A 17,380-nucleotide genomic window follows, 5' to 3' on the forward strand; every position below is an offset into this window, starting at 1 on the left:
AGTTGTTAAGGCCGAATAATTTACACATTTGGTTCCTCAGGCCAAACACGGTTGCTGGGGAGTCAGACCAATTTGGCACACCAAAACAAAAAAAAGGCGATTATCGATAACGATTCCGATAATCGATCTTCGTTCATTTTGGATTTCCCCTCCCCCACTATCTTCGCCAACCGCTGTCGCCTCGAGTACATTTGCTAGAGGTAAGTTTGAAAATTCAGATCTTCATTAATATGTTGCAACTGGATCGATAGTCAAGTCAACTGAATGTGACGCGCTTGTCACAAAATGGACCAGCCACGGAGCTGCACATTGGCTAACATCGAAGTAACACGTTCAGCTTAACAACAAACTGCGCCCATCGACTCTGACGCGGACGGGACATTTCTGCGCCTTTGTCGGATTCCAACGACCAATCCGAATTTTCACCTTAACAACCAAAGTCTTTGGCTCACATTTATCTTTCGAGGACGGTTTGGTGCAGCGAAGATGGCGAGAGAAAGCAACGCACCGACAGAGCCCAAGACTCCGGGCAAGCCAAACGAGCAGCATCGGAAGACATTGTCTCAACAACCAGAATTTGGAAAACCTTCACCAATGGGCAAGCCCCAACAGTCAACACAACCTCCTCAAGCAAATAGATCGACCCAGTCAAATCATTTATTCAACATCCCGAAACCGAATCGTCCTCGTGCAGAGCATCACCGCGATCAATCTCGAGGTCAGCAGCAAGGCTCGAGCCAGGCTTATGGGCAGCCGCGGTATGGTGTTTCTCAGGGCCAACGCGCCCCACCAGCGGTTGCTTCGACCCCAGCCAAGCGCGGCCCGTTCGATCCGTTCAAAGCTGTGAGATCCTCTGCCTATGGCGAGAAGAAAGGCTTTAGTGGAGGCGCGGGTGCAACTCCAATCAAAAGGCCGGGGAACATGGACTGGACAACACCTCGGGCCCCAAGACCTCTTTTCATGTCCACGGGCACTGCGCCAAAGCCTTCGAACGCTTCAAAAAATCTCCAGGCCTTTATCGATTTGACGAAGGATGAGCAGTCGTCTTTTCCGAGTTCCAAGACTCCCTCTACAAGCTTTGGTGCCATTGATGTGCATGGGTATGTCGATTCTGAAAAAGCTACAGAAAACATCAAGGCTTTGCTTGAGGGTGCATTCGAGGACGAGGAGGAGAAGTCTTCAAAGCCTAAAAGTAAAAAGAAAATCTCCAAGAAGCAGAAGCCTGGCAAACCCGAGACAAGCGAGGTGCTCGTCAAGCCTAGTAAGGCTGGAACGGATGACCTCGACGATTTGGCTGCCCAGCTCGAAGGTGTTACCGTGAACGACTCAGAGTCCGCGGCCCCCTCTGCTCTATCCGAAGGAAAGAACATAATTCCAGGTGAATATGTCTCTACGCCTGAGGAGAGCGAGAGCGCCACGGATGAGCAAGCTGATCTAGAAGACGATCGAGAAGATACGGAGGAGGAAGAAGAGGAGGAGGAAGAGGAAGGGGAAGATGATGGAGTTGTAGAGGGTCTCAAAGTTACACTTCTGCCTCATCAGATTGAAGGTGTCAAGTGGATGTGCGACAAAGAAACTGGCAAGCGCACAACAAAGGGGATATTCCCCAAGGGTGGTATTCTTGCTGATGACATGGGTCTGGGCAAGACTGTACAGGCCATCGCCTTGATGTTGCGACACAAGAAGCCAGAACACGAACACAGCGAAGACTCAGACACAACCGAAAAGGGCGACGAGGATGAGCCGGCTCCAGCATTCAAGCTTTCCAAGAGCACCCTAGTAGTTGCTCCACTTGCACTGATCAAACAATGGGAATCCGAAATTTCCGACAAGATCGAGAGAGCAAACAAACTTCGCGTTTGTCTGTATCACGGAGCCAACCGCACCAAGACCTCCAAGGACCTTCCCTCATACGACGTCGTTATCACCACATACGGAACCCTGACTTCAGAGTTTGGAACTGCTGCTGCAGACAAGGCAAAGAAATCTGGAGTCTTTGCCAATTATTGGTACCGAATAATTCTTGATGAGGCTCACACGATTAAGAACCGAAATGCCAAGGCTACACAAGCCGCGTGCGCACTTGATGCGAAGTACCGATGGTGTCTGACCGGAACTCCAATGCAGAACAATCTCGACGAATTGCAGAGTCTTATCAAGTTCCTACGCATCAAGCCCTACAATGATCTCGCCCACTGGCGTGATCAGATCAGCCGACCACTGGCCAACGGCCGTGGTGGTCTGGCTATTCAACGCCTACAGGTTTATCTGAAAGCCTTCATGAAACGCCGAACCAAGGATGTCTTGAAACAGAACGATGAGCCGAAGCCTGGCGAGACCGCATTGGATGAAAATGGTCAAGAGAAGAAGTCGTCCAATGGATTTAAGATCGTTAAGCGAGAAGTCATCAGGGTCAATGCCGAGTTCATGGAAGGAGAGATGAACTTTTACAAGCGCCTCGAACAGCGAACTGAGAATCGATTAGAGGAAATTATGGGTGGCTCCAAGGTGGACTATGCTGGCGCACTGACCCTTCTACTGCGTCTCCGCCAATCATGCAATCATCCAGACCTGGTCAAGAGCGACTTGGCCATCGACAAAGATGTTCTTTTGCAAAATGGTAACAACAGCAATCAGTCCTCTCAATCTAAGTCGACAGATCTGGATGACGTCGCCGATCTTTTCGGTGCCTTGAGCGTCGTGGCAAAGAAGTGCGACATTTGCCAAAGGGACCTTCAGAAAGGCGACGCCGCGAAGGGAATTAGTCGTTGCAATGACTGTGATGCCGACCTCAACACGGACTTCATGAAAACAGACAAGCGAAAGAAGCACAATTCAAAGAAGCACAAGTCAAAGAAAGTCCAACGTGAGGACGGGTCTCCGGTCCCGGTTCGATTCCGTAAGAACAAGAGGGTCGTCATTGACAGTGATGATGAAGACGAAGAAGAAGCCGAATGGATTGTTCCTGAAGATCAGCGCAAGATGCCTAGTCTGGGCCAGGCTGGAGGCACAGATGACGAAGATGCCGAAGGTGGCGGGGATTGGCTGGGCTCTGATGATTCTGAAACGGATGAAGAAGATATCGAATCCCCCATCGGCAAGAAGCAAGCACGGGCAGTGGTTCTTGACAGCTCTAGTAACGATTCTAGCTCTGGATCTGAATCGGAAGAAGATATCTACGAGAACCCAGAGGGCGAAAATGGCGAGCTGCCTTCCACCAAAATTCGTCACCTAATGAAGCTTCTCAACAAGGAAGCCGGTGAATACAAGTTCATCGTTTTTTCCGTCTTCACATCCATGCTTGACAAAGTGGAGCCATTCTTGAAGCGGGCCAATATCGGCTTTGCCCGGTACGACGGCCAGATGAGAAACGATCTGCGCGAAGCCAGCTTGAACAAGCTCCGCAACAACAGTGGCACTCGAGTCTTGCTCTGTAGTCTCCGTGCGGGTGCCTTGGGACTCAATTTGACCGCAGCCAGCAGAGTTGTGATCTTGGAACCTTTTTGGAATCCCGTGAGTTGACTTGGATTGTCCACTGTTCGTTGAAAAACGCTAACACTTCGGCCCTCTCATTAGTTTGTTGAAGAGCAGGCCATTGACCGTGTCCACCGTCTGAACCAAACAGTAGATGTCAAGATCTATCGAATGATCATCAAAGGCACCGTTGAAGAGCGCATTGTGGAACTCCAGGATCGCAAGCGCGAACTCGCGAACATGACCATCGAAGGCAAAGCGGCCGCGGGCAAATTGACTATGCGTGACATGATGGCTCTGTTTGGCCGTGACGCCGAGCACAAGTTCCAAGATAAACAGGGAACTTTGGACTTCAAACAACCCACGCGGCTGTTAAGCTCGGGCGAAGATCACGGTGCTGGGCTAGCCTCGCAGTCCCCAGCGCGGTCCGATCCCCGCGACCGCACACGGCCACAGGTCACTCATCGATCGAAGCCCGAAGATGCTGTGTATGGTCGGCGTTGGTGAGCGGAAACTAGGAATTCCGGGCCGTGGTACGGGAGAAGACTACTGATGGGACTGACAAGGTGTCATAATGATGATGCAATCTGGTTGGTGACAATAGGAATTGGAGCATTTCCTTTTTGGTTTTAGGGCGCTGGGGTCTCAGTTCGCAATTTAGCATCATCTTAGAGATCGTGAATTACACTTGAATAAGGCTAGGTCGACTCTTCGAGCCTTGTTAGATCCCATGTCCCGGAATAACCTTTCAGCGCGAGTTTTTCCACTCATACGTTGAATGTTCAGCTCGGCATTCATGTCCACGAATTGCTTTGCGCATTGCGATTTCCCACAACGACCTTTTCCGACTGTGGTCCGGAAAGAATGACCGAGATGTTGCTTGCGTGCACCCGTGGCAAGCCTGAAAAGCGCAGTTCCTTGGGATCTTGGACGGGTGAAGGTGACTCTCCGTAACTGTGGTCAGTCAGGAGCAGCGTCTGCGTACAGGCGGTGGTAATCCTCGTTTTCAAGTTGATAGGCTGACAGTCCTCGTTGGCGCCCGGAATGGCTGGCAGCGTGGCATGGCTGTTGTCTTTCTTTTTCGGATATGCTCCTCTAATCTATCATGTTCGTCACGTCAATCCCAGCCATAGCATACAAGCGGCGTAATTGAAAACCTCAGCCCACTCGACTTTGCGAGACAAGCAGACCCATACCCGGCATTTGAGGCGCTCTGGATTCGGTCGTGAGCACACAATTTTCGCCATCATTGCGGCGATCAGTTCGGCCGAGCGATATCCATTATTAAAAGCCAGTCACCTATGAAGATGACTGGTTCTCGCTCCTATCCCGAACTTCTAGCTTGCATCATTTTTTGAGGGTGTTCCAAGGATCTGAACGGCATTTTCGTCAGTCGTCCCTGGCGGACCAGAGGTTATCTCACAAGGCATGTGTTTCAAACAAAGATCAGACCCACAGACTCATGGGGTCCCTGTGTTGAGACACGGTGGGAAGCAACATCCGGGGATTTGCCTCACTCGAGGCAATTGGGGCGCTAAATTGGGAGAGGCTGAGTTGCCTCTTGGGGAGAAGATGTCAAATCCAGACTTTTTGTTCTTCTCCCTTTCCTTATGTCCTCATTTAGGTATATCGGTGAGTCAATTCTCAAAGGAAAATGGTGCTGTGGCTCATGGATTCATCCAGGTAAGCCACGGACTTCGTGGTTGCTACGTCTGCTAGTCTGTTGAGACCTTGCCTCTATCATTTCATTCTCCAGTCTTTGACGTTTCGGTGCTGACCAAGTTTCCGCTTAATAGGGTATACTCCTTGCATGATAGGAACCGCTACAAACTCGAAGAGTAGGAGACATGGTTAGCTCGGCGGAGCACGAAAATAATGGCGGTTGGAAGGTCTTCTTCAAGCGCATCAGCAACAAGAATCAGGCATCCGAGTCGAAGACAGGCGACGCAAAGGTCACAGAACTACAGGTGGATGAATTGGAGGGGGAACTTCCTCAATTGAGCAGCGAGACTACAGAGCGCGTTTTCCCCGTACGATCACTCGTCTCCGTTGATTCGGCCTCTTCATCTATTTTGCCGACGCCGTCTCTGGATTCACTCGAGACAAATGTGTCGCCATTCTCTGAAGCTTTCAAGCGAAGCGCTTTGGTGAACGACGATGGCTCGAAGTCTGGAAGCCAAGATGGGTGCAAATACCAGCAAGCGGCGAGGCCAACTTACTTGACTCAGATGCACGAACAAAAGCAGAGACTTGCCGGGATTTCCTCATCATCTGGGGTTCCTACAATCAATTCTTCTGCTTTGCCAGGGTCTCGGCTTCAGCCTCCTTCTAATTCGGAATACGATCCCTCCGATATTTCACCCAGAGACGGTGGCATCTACGAACGACTGCACTACTCGATCAAGGAGGGAGCCAAAATATTGAGACCTACACGTCTCTCCAAAGGCCTACAGTTCTCAACCGAGGACGAAGCCCCCATATTTGTTCAACCCTTTGGCGCATTGATTGTTGTCTCACAATCTGGTGATCATTTCCCTGTGGAGGTTACCAGCAGCAACACAGAACAAGTTTTGAGCATCAAGCCGGACGACCTGATCGAACTGAAGTCTTTTAGTGAAATTTTGTCAGAGTCACAGGCAAGCACATTCCGGACCCATGCCGAATATGTTCTAAGAGATGAATACGAAGTCGATGATGTTGGCCCCGAGGTGTTCTGTCTCCTATCTTCCAATGGAACCAGTCGGAGACTCTGGTGCACGATGCACACCAGCAAAGCATATAAGAATTACGTGATCTGTGAGTTGGAATGGGATAATCCAGACTCTCAGCAACTTAAGGTCAAATTTGACTCTGAAAACTCGCATCACCAGAGAGCGAATTCATTGGGTCGGTTCGTTTACGACAGAGCCTTTGATCGAGCGCTGCGGTCTAGCGCGCGTGAGAGCTCCCCACACGAAGCAATCTGCATGGAATTGAAAATATTGAACGATCTTCCTCATATTCTAAGAAATATATCGAGTGCTCAGTCGATCGACGTTCTGGTCACAAGATCAGTGGAAAGCGTCAAGAGTCTGTTCGAGTTTCATCGCATAACCGTTTATCACTTTAACGAGACCCGTGGTGGCGTCGTCTTAGCAGATGCTGTTGGTGAAACTCAAAATCTTGAGAGCTATCAGGGTATGCATTTCCAGGAATCGAGTTTCTCTGATGATCTAAAGCGCCAGTATTTGAGGAACAGAGTTGCATTTTCATATCGCAAGAGCAACAGTGTCGCGGAATTGGTATATCGAGCCTCGGTCACCAAGATTGTACTGGACCTATCGCATTGTTACTTGACGATTTCTCCCGATGTTTCTGAAAGTGATTTCAGAGAGGAGTTACCCAGTGCATGTCTCTCTGTCAACTTGAGGGTATTCGGCAAGTGTTGGGGGTTAATCTCTTGTCAGAGTTTTGACGGCAATCAGCGGCTGCATCCCTTGCTCCAGCGAGTCAGCTGGTTGCTTAGCGATGCAGTTTCTAGTAATATCGAAAGATTGTCATACACATCTGTATTCCAAGCCCATGGCGAGCCTTCAAAAGAGGCTAGTACGGGTGGGAGAATCGAGAAACGTGTCATCGCTCCCACTGGAGACCTTTTGGGTACATTTGGTGCCGACCACGCTGCGGCATACCTCCTTGGGAAGGTCCAGGTTTTAGGGAAACCGAGTGATTCACAAAAGTTGATGGCGCTGGGGGAGTATTTTCGAGAGAAGAAATTCGATACCATTTTGTGGTCGACAAATCTCACTCGCGATTTCTCGGAACTCAATTACTCGCCTGGATTCCATGACCTCGCCAGTCTTCTCTATATCCCGCTCTCTGAAAGTGGCTCTGACTTCATCATCTTGGTCCGAGTTCGTTATCAATTTGATCGTGATACGAGCTGGAAAGACTCCGAATCTCAATCACTTGCATGGTCTCCAGAAGAATATGCCAAAGCTTCCATGCTCGCACTGTTCTATCGCACATTCAAAAAGGCATGGCATGAAGACGAGGTGGCAACACAAAACGATCAGTTGATGAAACTTCTTCTGGCCAACACGGCGCATGAATTTCGTACGCCGCTGAATGCAATCATCAACTATTTAGAGATTGCCTTAGATAGCTCTCTAAACCAAGAGACGCGGGAAAATCTGTCAAGATCTCATTCCGCGTCAAAATCCTTGGTCTACATCATAAACGATCTTCTGGATCTGACAAATGCAGAAGATGGAAACCATCTCATCAAGGATGAAATTTTCAGTTTGTCCGACACTATTCATGAGGCGACCAATATCTTCTGGGAAGAGGCAAAGCAGATGAACGTGACTCTCCAAGTGATGCAACACACGGATCTTCCCCCTGTTCTTGGAGACCAACGACGTGTTCGACAGGTCATGACGAACTTGATCAGCAATGCAGTCCGACACACCTCATCGGGTGCTGTCACAGTGGAGTCGTGCATTGTACCTGAACTTTGCCAAGTCGGACAGATCTCCCTCGAAGTCGCGATACATGATACTGGGGATGGGATGTCTCAAGAGACGGTGGAAAGCTTGTTCTGCGAGCTGGAGCAGGTCGTTACTAAAGCGCCTACCACGAAGTCAAATCAATCTCAAGGAAACCCTTGCAAGTCCAAAAGTGCTGATACGGGCAGCGTGCTTGGCTTGGGTCTCGCTCTGGTTGCACGTTTAGTTAGTAATATGAACGGGCAACTCAGTCTCAAATCTGAAGAAGGAACTGGGAGTTGCTTCAGGCTCCGATTGAAGTTCCCTCTGCCTACTGAAACAGCCAATCAAGATCAAACAAGACCACATAGCAACTGCGGAAATTCTAAGTCGACTTGGCGAAATGGCACCGATGGTTCGCTCCTACGGACTTCCAAGGGGCAAGAGCATGGCATACCGTGCCATTGTGGAGATAACGATTTCTTCGGATCAGGCTCTAAAGTGAATGAAAATGATTCTCTCGATGTCGAGATTTCCCTGACCAACGGTGAATCACGGAGTATCAGTTTGGCAGCACCGCTTCTGAAACAGGAAAAGAGGATGAACCCCACAGAGGTGAGCCACGGATATCTGAATATTGATCCAGTCAGTTTCTTCCCCGGTCAAAGCTAAGTGGTCAATAGGGTCTGTTTAGTGCTTCTGAACAGGAGAAAGAAGAAAAAGCAAGGGCGCCTATCAAGCAGCCGAAAGCCCCAACATCAGAATTCGAGACTCCTTCATCGGAACGAGGTCAAGAAGCTAAATTACGGATTCTCGTTGCAGAAGATGACCCCGTTAACCGCCATATTCTCAAAGGACGTCTCGGGAGGCTCGGCTACGATATTCGTTTGACTGCGAATGGCAAGGAGTGTGCTGCTGCGTACGGCCAAAGTCCAGATTCATACGATGCCATTCTCATGGACTTGCAGGTGAGACGACCTCCTACCTATCGTCACTCTTTCAAAGTCCTGCTAATACCATCTAGATGCCTGTAGTTGACGGTCTGTCGGCTGCTAAAATCATACGGTATCAAGAAATCCAGGCCGCTTCGGAGGGCGACAAGGTGCCCATCTTTGTAATATCCGCCTCTCTCGCTGAGAAAGACCGACCAGCCTATATTGAGGCTGGATTTGATGGCTGGGTCACGAAGCCAATTGATTTCCAACGAGTGGATAAGCTTTTAGACGGCGTAACATCAAGCGAGCGACGGGATCAATGCCTATATCGCCCTGGACTGTGGGAACACGGTGGTTGGTTTTGAGGTGGACTAAAATCTAACAGAACTTCTGGTCAAAAGTTACGACCCTTTTCGTCCTTGGGAAATACGATTGAGGAGGGAATCGATGATTATCGACTGTGATGAAATTGCCTGTATCCACACTAGTCGCATTATAATCAAAACAAATGATCAGAAATTTGTAGAAATTTCTCTACTGGTACACACACAAGAGGCACTAGTGCACAAAAAATCTCTCATTGATATAGATAGGGTATGATGGTCTAAAATAGCAAGTAAACAATCGATCAGGCAAGTAAATCACAAGAACCCCTGCAATGGTATATACATGAGATCCCATTTAGATCACTTGAAAATGTTGGTCGTGAAAGAAAATCATGGGTCGGCGAAACGAAGTCTTATCGGTAATATTCAGCGAGTCCCAGGGCATCAAAGTCGGGCACGGTATCCCCACACTTGAAAGAAGGCGAATACGCCTTGTTCGGCATGTAGCCGTTCTTCCAAGCCGTACGGTAGCTCCATTGCGCAGCGGTCTCGGTCCGCCACGTCCAGTACATCCAGCCTTGCGCGGTCTCGAACGCGGACATCTGAGCCTCGGCATATGTTTGGAGCCATTTCTTGTATGCGTCCGAGTAGGTAGTAGGGTCGGCATTGGCTTTGGTGCAGCTGCACGACTTTTGGTCCGCCGTGGGACAGTATACGGTGCTTGAGCTGGTGTCGTAGGTTCCCTCCCAGCGGGTTCCTCGGCCCACGTTGTTCAGATATTCTGCACAGTCGGTGTCGGCTTGTGACCATTCGCCGCAGATAGTGGGACCCCATCTGATGAAGACATGAGAGTCGAGTTAGTATGTAAAATGGACCTATCAAATGAGGGTGACGAATGTAGAAGCTCACCCTTCGCTGGCGCTGTTGACCCGCTGGATCATCGGATACCAACTTTTGCAAATGGTATCAATCTTGGCCGTATGGTTGAGAACAATCTCTCCCGTGTTGAAGATGGTATACTGATGGGTATCGAGGTACATGTTGTCTGGTCCGTTTTTGAACATGTTGGACCACTTGTCGAGATTCAGGAACCCGTCGTGAAATATAATCGTGGCTTCGACGCCATTCTTGCGGACCATTTCGGCGGCCTCCTGCGTCCAGTTCAAGACCTTTTCAACGGGGATGTTGAGCATGAGCGGTTCGTTGGCCAACCCGTACATCGTCACTACATTTTTGTACCGGTCTTGCGCAAAAAATCGAGACAGTTGGTCGTGGACTTCCAGGGATCGTTTGCGGTTCAAATCACCATCCGACCCCATCAACCAGCCAATTCTGCCTTGGTGACCACTGTGATTCCATCCATTTTGACTGCCTGGAACTCCGTGAAGATCCAGCTTCACACGAATTCCGTATTTTCGACAGTATTCAATGGTTCGTAGTAGATAGCGCCAACTGATTTGAGCGACATATGGGTCACCTTCATAGGTTGTGACTGCCCAGTAGGAATACGGGATGCGGACATGGTCCAGTCCGGCGTCTTTGATCTCGGCAATGTCGGACTCGGTGATGAAAGTTGCATAGTGTTTCTCGAGCGTCGATGCTGCTGCAGAGCCCAGCTGCTGCGTGAGGGTCCATTCGTCAATAACATTGGATGAGTAGCCTTTGAACATGGATGGTGTGATGAATGGCTCGAGAGAGAGCCATCCGCCCAAGTTGACCCCCCGAATAGGCTGTGTCCCATAGGGGAATTTTTTATTGAGAGGTGGCACATGGCTGTTTGCACGAGCAGAATCGTCCCATGAAGAGTTGAGACCCATTATCGACAGGCCACCGACGGTCTCGTTGGTGAAGGTGACATTGAAGCCAACCGTGTCGTACCACGTAAAGGGATCAAGGACGGTCCCTTGGGCGTAGGACTGTAACAGCAGGAATGGGATTAGATTAACTTGAACTAGCAGATGACAATTCATCGAGAATAAGCATGTTGTCGACTTACCGGGATACTGTCTGGATTGACGCCATTCAGATTCGAGTTGGATGGCGAACCCGAATCGGGGGAGCTTTTCGAAGAGTCCGAACCACCGTCGTCGCCACTTTTCGATTGACTGACAGCGATCGGAATGGCAATGGCCAGAACCAAAAGACCGAGGACGATGGCTCCAACGATGAGTCTCTTTTTCTTCGACCACGACGCCCAAAATTTCCACTTGGGTGCTTGGCTACCGTCGCCATCACTTCCATCCCAACTTTGTTCATGCTTCCAATCATTCTCCACCGCACGACCGCCGCCTCCTCGATGGCGCATTTTCATATCATGAGCCCGTCCTTCTTCCAGATAGGCTCCAGACACGACACGAGCGCCTGATCGATGCCGCGATCCTCCTTCCTTCACACGCTGCCCCAAATCCCCGGCAGCCACAGCTCCAGCGCCCAACAACGCGGCCTTTTTCTTCTTCTGTCTCCGGCGCTCGCGTCGCAATTCCTCATCATCTCGAGATGATTCGGGCGGCTCATCGTCTTCGTGCTCCGAAATCAGTCGAGTCGTTGGATCAGCGCTCAGTAAATGGGATGCACTGCCCGTCGACTCCGTACTCTGGTGCTTCGCAGCAACCGCCGCAGCCGCAGCAGCCTCTCTTTCCCATTCGCGATCGCGTCGCTCTTCTCTCTCACGGGCCTTTCGCCGTTGTCGCCGAGCCTCCGCCTCAAGATTTCTCAATCTTTCTCTTTCCAGCTCACTCTCGCGCTCTTTCTCTCGATGCCGCCGCTCACGGACGTCTCTCCTGTGACGCTCCTCGTCTTCTATCCCTCGTCGTCGACGTTGGCCGTCGCGATCGCGCTCACGGTCACGCTTCTTGACCGGTGACGTCGCAGGGGATTCTCTGGCCTTTGATCTTTCCCTGTCCCTGCGCCGCTCCTCCACCGCATCACTATAAGCCCTCTCCTCCTCTCGCTCTCGCTGTCGACGCCTCTCTCTCCGCTCGCGTCGCCGTCGCTCGTCATAGTCGCTTCCTCCAGCGTCACCCGTGTCGTAAGATTCGTACCCCTCTTCGCCGCGGAATCGATATTTTCCACGCGCTTGGCTTGGACTCGATGCGCCACCTTGATCGTCTTCCTCATAGCGTCCACGGATATACTCGCGCTCTCGTTGATGTTCCCGCCGGCGCTCACGTTCATGGTCGCGCTCGCGTGTCCGATCGCGCGGCTCCTGGCGATCCCGACTCCGCGAATGACCTGGCATGTGAGCGGCCGAATCGAGAAAGAGATTGGCGACCGTCCCCCGCGGATTCCCTCGTGGCCAATTGAGGAAATTGACTGTGTATTAGAATCTTCCCCCTGTCCCCTTGAAAAAAGAATGCGGGCACGTGTTTCGGAAGCGAAATACTCTGGGCGGAAATGAGAGGGGGGGAAGGGAAGGAGAGGAGCGTCTGGCAAGGAAGCTGGTATACGCCCGCCTGAAAGACTTTGGGGGCTTGGTTTGCGGGACGTGCGGACTCGCACGACTCGAGAGGATGGAGAGTGTAATATGTAGATGGGAGATGGAAGAGCGTAGCGTGCCTTCGCTTGGCCAGTGAGAAAGGCCCCGCGTGGCAGCTCCGAAGAGTGTAGGAGCTGTGTCTCGTGTGATAAATCAGGTACCAGTGTGATATCCACCAGTTTGTGTTTTGCTTTTACCCCATGAGTGTTAGTGCGGCAAGCACCACAAATAGCAACAACGCGCCACCGGGAGTTGAGACTGACCCGATCGAATGACGTGGTGGACAAGATTTCATGGCCATTAGGTACCAAACTGCTCGAATCATCAAACTATTTGAACCTGATGTGATGTGGATGCGGTCGAGGAATGTACGTAAACCTTTCTTCTTCTGCTGCTGCTGCTGCTTCTGATTTGAGAGATATCTCGCCATATTCATATCTCTTTTTAGATGCACGCGAATTACTTGTTAATCTTTTATTCGTTTCTGTTCAGGAGATGTATATAAAGGCATCAAGAAATCACCAAGTGGACCTTACGTTCGAAATAGCAGTCCTAGGTGGCCTCCAGATACACGCGATGCAACGAAATCTTCCGGTTCCGTTTGAGCGCACTGAAACCGGAAAGAAAAACACGTAGAGGAGAATAGATCACAGCCCAAAGAGAAGACATTTGTTGTCTCAACCTCGTAGTCGACCAAGGCAGGATATGAACATCCCGACCACTGGATCTGAGGCAGACAACCGAAGCAAATGCAGTGGGTAAAAAATGGTGCATGTTCACAAAAGCCTCCAACAAGGCTCAATGGAAAATCGAAGATCGCCACCTGTACAGTCTGTGATGAATAAGAGTCAAGAGTCGAGCCAAGTGGAGTGGGTCAAGGCCAAAGAACAGATAATGAATCAGAAAGATCAGCGGCTGCTGAGTGAGGGGAATCTAGGTGAATGACGATCAACGAAGCGAAGCGGAAAATGGACGACTTTTCATACTCATGGTTGCATGAGTATGCCGTCCTATAAGAAGCGTATCTTGAGACAGCCTGGGAGGCGCGCGGTCACAAGACTGATTGCCTCCAGGGTGGGAGGAAAGGTAAACAAACAGAAACAATCAAAAGGGGGTGGGTGACAAATGATAATAAACAAAACGTCAGACGGGCATATGAATTAAAAACTGTAGCGTCCAATCAGAAAGACAAGTAAGGCATTTTGGGTCGTGTCGAAGTCTCCGTGAATTGCTTCGTCGAAACAAAAGATGCGTTCGGCAAGACGATTTACCAAAGGGTATTTTTCACTCGCGTTCAACACCGGATTGTGTTTGCAGAGCCCATGGTGGCTCTCGTCGCAAATCGACTCCATCGCTGACCTCGACAAGCTCAGATTGGGCGGAAATATATTCATGGGTGGCAAAAAGATCTTCCCACATCGATGGAAAAGCACTGGAATCTGCTTCAGCTGATAATTTGCCGAGCTCCCTCTTTACCCAGAACTCCCGGCTCGGTGGGTTTAGGGCTACGGTCGCGGCCTTTCTTTCTGCTGAGGAACGAAAGCATACCACTATTCGCCTGCTTGCCCTTGCCCGCCCCATCAAGACCCTCGGCGGGCAGGGTGGAACTGTGGTCTGCGAGCTCGCTCCAACTGCCGGCTTCCTCCAACACCATCTGTACACCACCTCCCTTGCTCATTTTGCGGGTGGCACCCCCGGGGCGAGGCGCCGGGGGTAACGGACGATGGAAGGAAGGCGCAGGAGGCATGGGTGCAGGAGGAGGCGAGGGTGATGCACGGGTCGAGGGTGAAGATGGGTGAGGAGCAGAGGCAGTGTCGTTGGGATCGGCGCTCTCGCTGTGCCCGGTCAGAGTTTCACTGTAATTATGTGAGACAGCATGATAAGGACGATCCTGGTTGGGAGGAGGAGAGTTTCGCGCAGAAGAATCCGGCTGTGAAAGGTGACGAGAATGAGAAGTCGCGGTGGTGGGGGTAGTTGTCGTCGTCGTATTCGTGTTTGCAATAGGAAGGATGTCTTCGGGGTTGCTGCGATGGACGAGTGAGTATTAATTCAACGAGCATGATGACAGTGTCCTACTCACGTTGTTGCAGCGATGGCGTCAGCCGCATTGCCTTGGAAAGTAGCCAGTGTATAGTCAAAGGGCATGAACATTGTCTCGATCAGACGGTGCAGTTCATCCTCGCGGACCTCTTTCGCGGTCGCGTCCTCACGTAGTTCGGCTCGAGGCTTCTGTCGGCGGGCACGGGCCTCCAGCGGCGCTTCTTCCAACAATAACTCTTCGAGATCGTATGTTGCATCGAAGTTGGTCTTGTCACTGGATGGGCGGAAGACTGGGGCGTATTCCTTTCTTTCAAGGGCGTCGAAATCGATATCGGCGAAGAACATGTGCGAAGTGAAACTCTCGAACCCTATGGCACCAATGCGACGACTACGGTCCTTCTCAAGTAGTGCAGACAGAGCTCGCAGACAGGGCACGGAAACAGCTGGGTTGGTGACGTAGTACTTGGGCTGGGCCTTCTTGATGCTTTCGCTGAGAGCCTCTTGAGTGCGACCTTCGAATGGGCGCTTCATGTGGCCGTTAGCCCAATCCCGCAGTCAAAGAGCTTTGAACACGTACCTTGTTGTATATGCATTCATAGAATGTGACTCCGAGTGACCACCAATCGACCTCAAAGTAGTATCCACCGCCCTCGTAAACTTCGGGGGCCAGGTAAGCCAGTGTTCCGGATTTACTGGTCAAAGGCTTTCCCGGTCGGAAGTCGGACGCCACGTTCTAAAACAAAGCCGGAGAAATGGGTCAGTGTTGTTCAAAGACTGTAGCAGCGTGGAAAACTCATACAAAATCGGCCAAATGAACGTGTCCCTCTGAATCCAGCAGGACATTATCGGGCTTGAGATCGCGGTGAATAATGCCCTGCGAGTGGATATACCTGAGAGCGCATGCAAGTTCGGCCATCCAAAACCGCACTGCCTCCTCGGTGAAACACTTTCGCGAGATATGGAAGCGCAGGTCGCCGCCGTTCATCAAGTCCACCACGATGTAACTAACAAAGGCCGGGGTGAGCTCATTTGTGCAAGTCGAGAGTGGACTAGTCGTCGAGACTTACATGTACTCCATATCCTGAAAACTGTATCGCAAGTTGCAAAGGAATGGGTGGTTCAAGTGTTCTAACATGCGTCTTTCACGGATGATATTTCGCACGCTCTCCGACCGTACAACTGGAATGTATTGAGTGAGCCGAGTCCAGATTGATCGACGACAAAATGTTGTAACGCGGCGATGAAAACGTACCTTCTTCTTTCCGGATGTATTTCAGAGCAAATGTCAGACCTGTGTCCTTTCTCTCCACAATGCGGACCTTTCCGAATGCGCCTTTCCCGACCACACGGAGGAGGCGAAAGTGATTCAGGTTCACTGTGTTGCCAATGTTAATGAATCACTTCAATTTCCCCACCCTGGCTGACGGAGCTTCAAGGAATCTTGCGTCCGCACACCATGCTTTTCGACGTACCCGCATCGTTGCAAGCCACTGGCTTCCCTTGGGAATTACCCATCTTGCACTGAGCTGTATATTATTCTCGGAAACTATATTCTTCCAGTATTCGTCGACCACATCCCAAGTTCAAGATCGGTCCGAGTATTGAGGTTCCTTCTTCACGAGTGCCAAGGAGGAACTAGAAGCGAGTAGAGAAAATGGGAAATTGCCGATTTGTCGATATGACGGAGTCAGCCACCTATACGTCCATGGGAGAGGACCGACGTGGAGGATCCTGAATAAAGGATCGCGAAGCGGGGTTTTCAGTGAATCGGGCCGGGCCAAATATGCAGGATCGTGGACGGAGGTCGGGAAGTTCAAGGTCAGCAAATTGTGGCGAACGAGGATCGCAGATCGCTCGACAGTGTAGAAAGTCAAGTTTGTCGGGATTGCTGCAGGAGGAGACGGGATATGTATAATTGTGAGCCAGGCGAGGGACCGAGAGCGAAGGGGAGATCCCGAGCGCGTGCTGTTCGAACGGGAAGAAGGGTTTGAATTTGGAAAGATCGCAGCGGAGCTGGTGAGGCTATTGGCTCAACACAAATGCTTGGTATGGAACGAATTGAAGGCAGAGAGTGCAACAGATGTCTCACAGCTCTTCCAGAGTGTCGCAGAAGCTTGCAACTCGTCGGTCCTCAGACAATTGGGTCCTAGGTCTCAAAGGAAAGAAAGGGGATGCCGAGCGGTCAAGAGGCGGCAGTATGGAGAGTTTCGCAGGCGCTCGGGAGCCAATCACGCCCACTACAAGCCATGTTCACTTGTTAAGGGGGGAAACAGGCGGGCTGGACTTGTACATCGGAGGTATCGGGCTGGACGAGTCGTGAACTAACAAACTCAACTGCAAGAGGATCTCCCACGTGAATCCTCTGGCGAGTCGATTGATGACCCCGACATCCATCTATCTGACGCCTCTAGAGATCACCTCACAACCCATCTACTGTCTTTATGATCACTATCAGCCATCTCTCTACACACATCTTTTGTCTCTTCCATGTCGACATGTTTGATCGTCATTGCTGGTCTTCACTACAGAGGGTTTATCCGCTAGATCAGGAACTGGAGGAGCAGTGTCTTGCCGCCTATCCAGCTCCGAGGTTGTCGAGAGTTGCCGGAACAGGCGCGCTAGACAGACCCACGGAAAAGCAAAAAAAGAAAAAGAATAAGAAAA

At 50.7% G+C, this 17,380-nt stretch overlaps 4 protein-coding genes across 4 annotated transcripts; 2 read left to right on the plus strand and 2 right to left on the minus strand.

The window, feature by feature from the left end:
* Positions 1-486: 486 nt before the first annotated feature.
* POX_a01227 (uncharacterized protein) lies at positions 487-3,981 on the plus strand (the record flags this gene model as incomplete). Its single annotated transcript, XM_050110157.1, has 2 exons — positions 487-3,513; positions 3,577-3,981. The coding sequence occupies 2 exons, from the start codon at positions 487-489 to the stop codon at positions 3,979-3,981; spliced, it is 3,432 nt and encodes a 1,143-aa protein (XP_049973925.1).
* A 1,340-nt stretch (positions 3,982-5,321) lies between these two features.
* Positions 5,322-9,240, plus strand: POX_a01228 (uncharacterized protein; the record flags this gene model as incomplete). Its single annotated transcript, XM_050110158.1, has 3 exons — positions 5,322-8,555; positions 8,624-8,908; positions 8,965-9,240. 3 exons carry the CDS (start codon positions 5,322-5,324, stop codon positions 9,238-9,240), a joined length of 3,795 nt encoding a protein of 1,264 aa, XP_049973926.1.
* Positions 9,241-9,614: 374 nt separating this feature from the next.
* Positions 9,615-12,439, minus strand: POX_a01229 (putative glucan 1,3-beta-glucosidase D; the record flags this gene model as incomplete). The annotated part of the gene is made up of 3 exons (XM_050110159.1): positions 9,615-10,035; positions 10,111-11,117; positions 11,198-12,439. 3 exons carry the CDS (start codon positions 12,437-12,439, stop codon positions 9,615-9,617), a joined length of 2,670 nt encoding a protein of 889 aa, XP_049973927.1.
* A 1,681-nt stretch (positions 12,440-14,120) lies between these two features.
* On the minus strand, positions 14,121-16,231 carry POX_a01230 (Serine/threonine-protein kinase 32B; the record flags this gene model as incomplete). The annotated part of the gene is made up of 7 exons (XM_050110160.1): positions 14,121-14,700; positions 14,757-15,241; positions 15,294-15,449; positions 15,516-15,720; positions 15,784-15,895; positions 15,969-16,091; positions 16,189-16,231. The coding sequence occupies 7 exons, from the start codon at positions 16,229-16,231 to the stop codon at positions 14,121-14,123; spliced, it is 1,704 nt and encodes a 567-aa protein (XP_049973928.1).
* Between the last annotated feature and the right edge of the window lie 1,149 nt (positions 16,232-17,380).

This window comes from Penicillium oxalicum, chromosome I (genome assembly GCF_001723175.1).
Source record: "Penicillium oxalicum strain HP7-1 chromosome I, whole genome shotgun sequence".
NCBI lineage: Eukaryota > Fungi > Ascomycota > Eurotiomycetes > Eurotiales > Aspergillaceae > Penicillium > Penicillium oxalicum.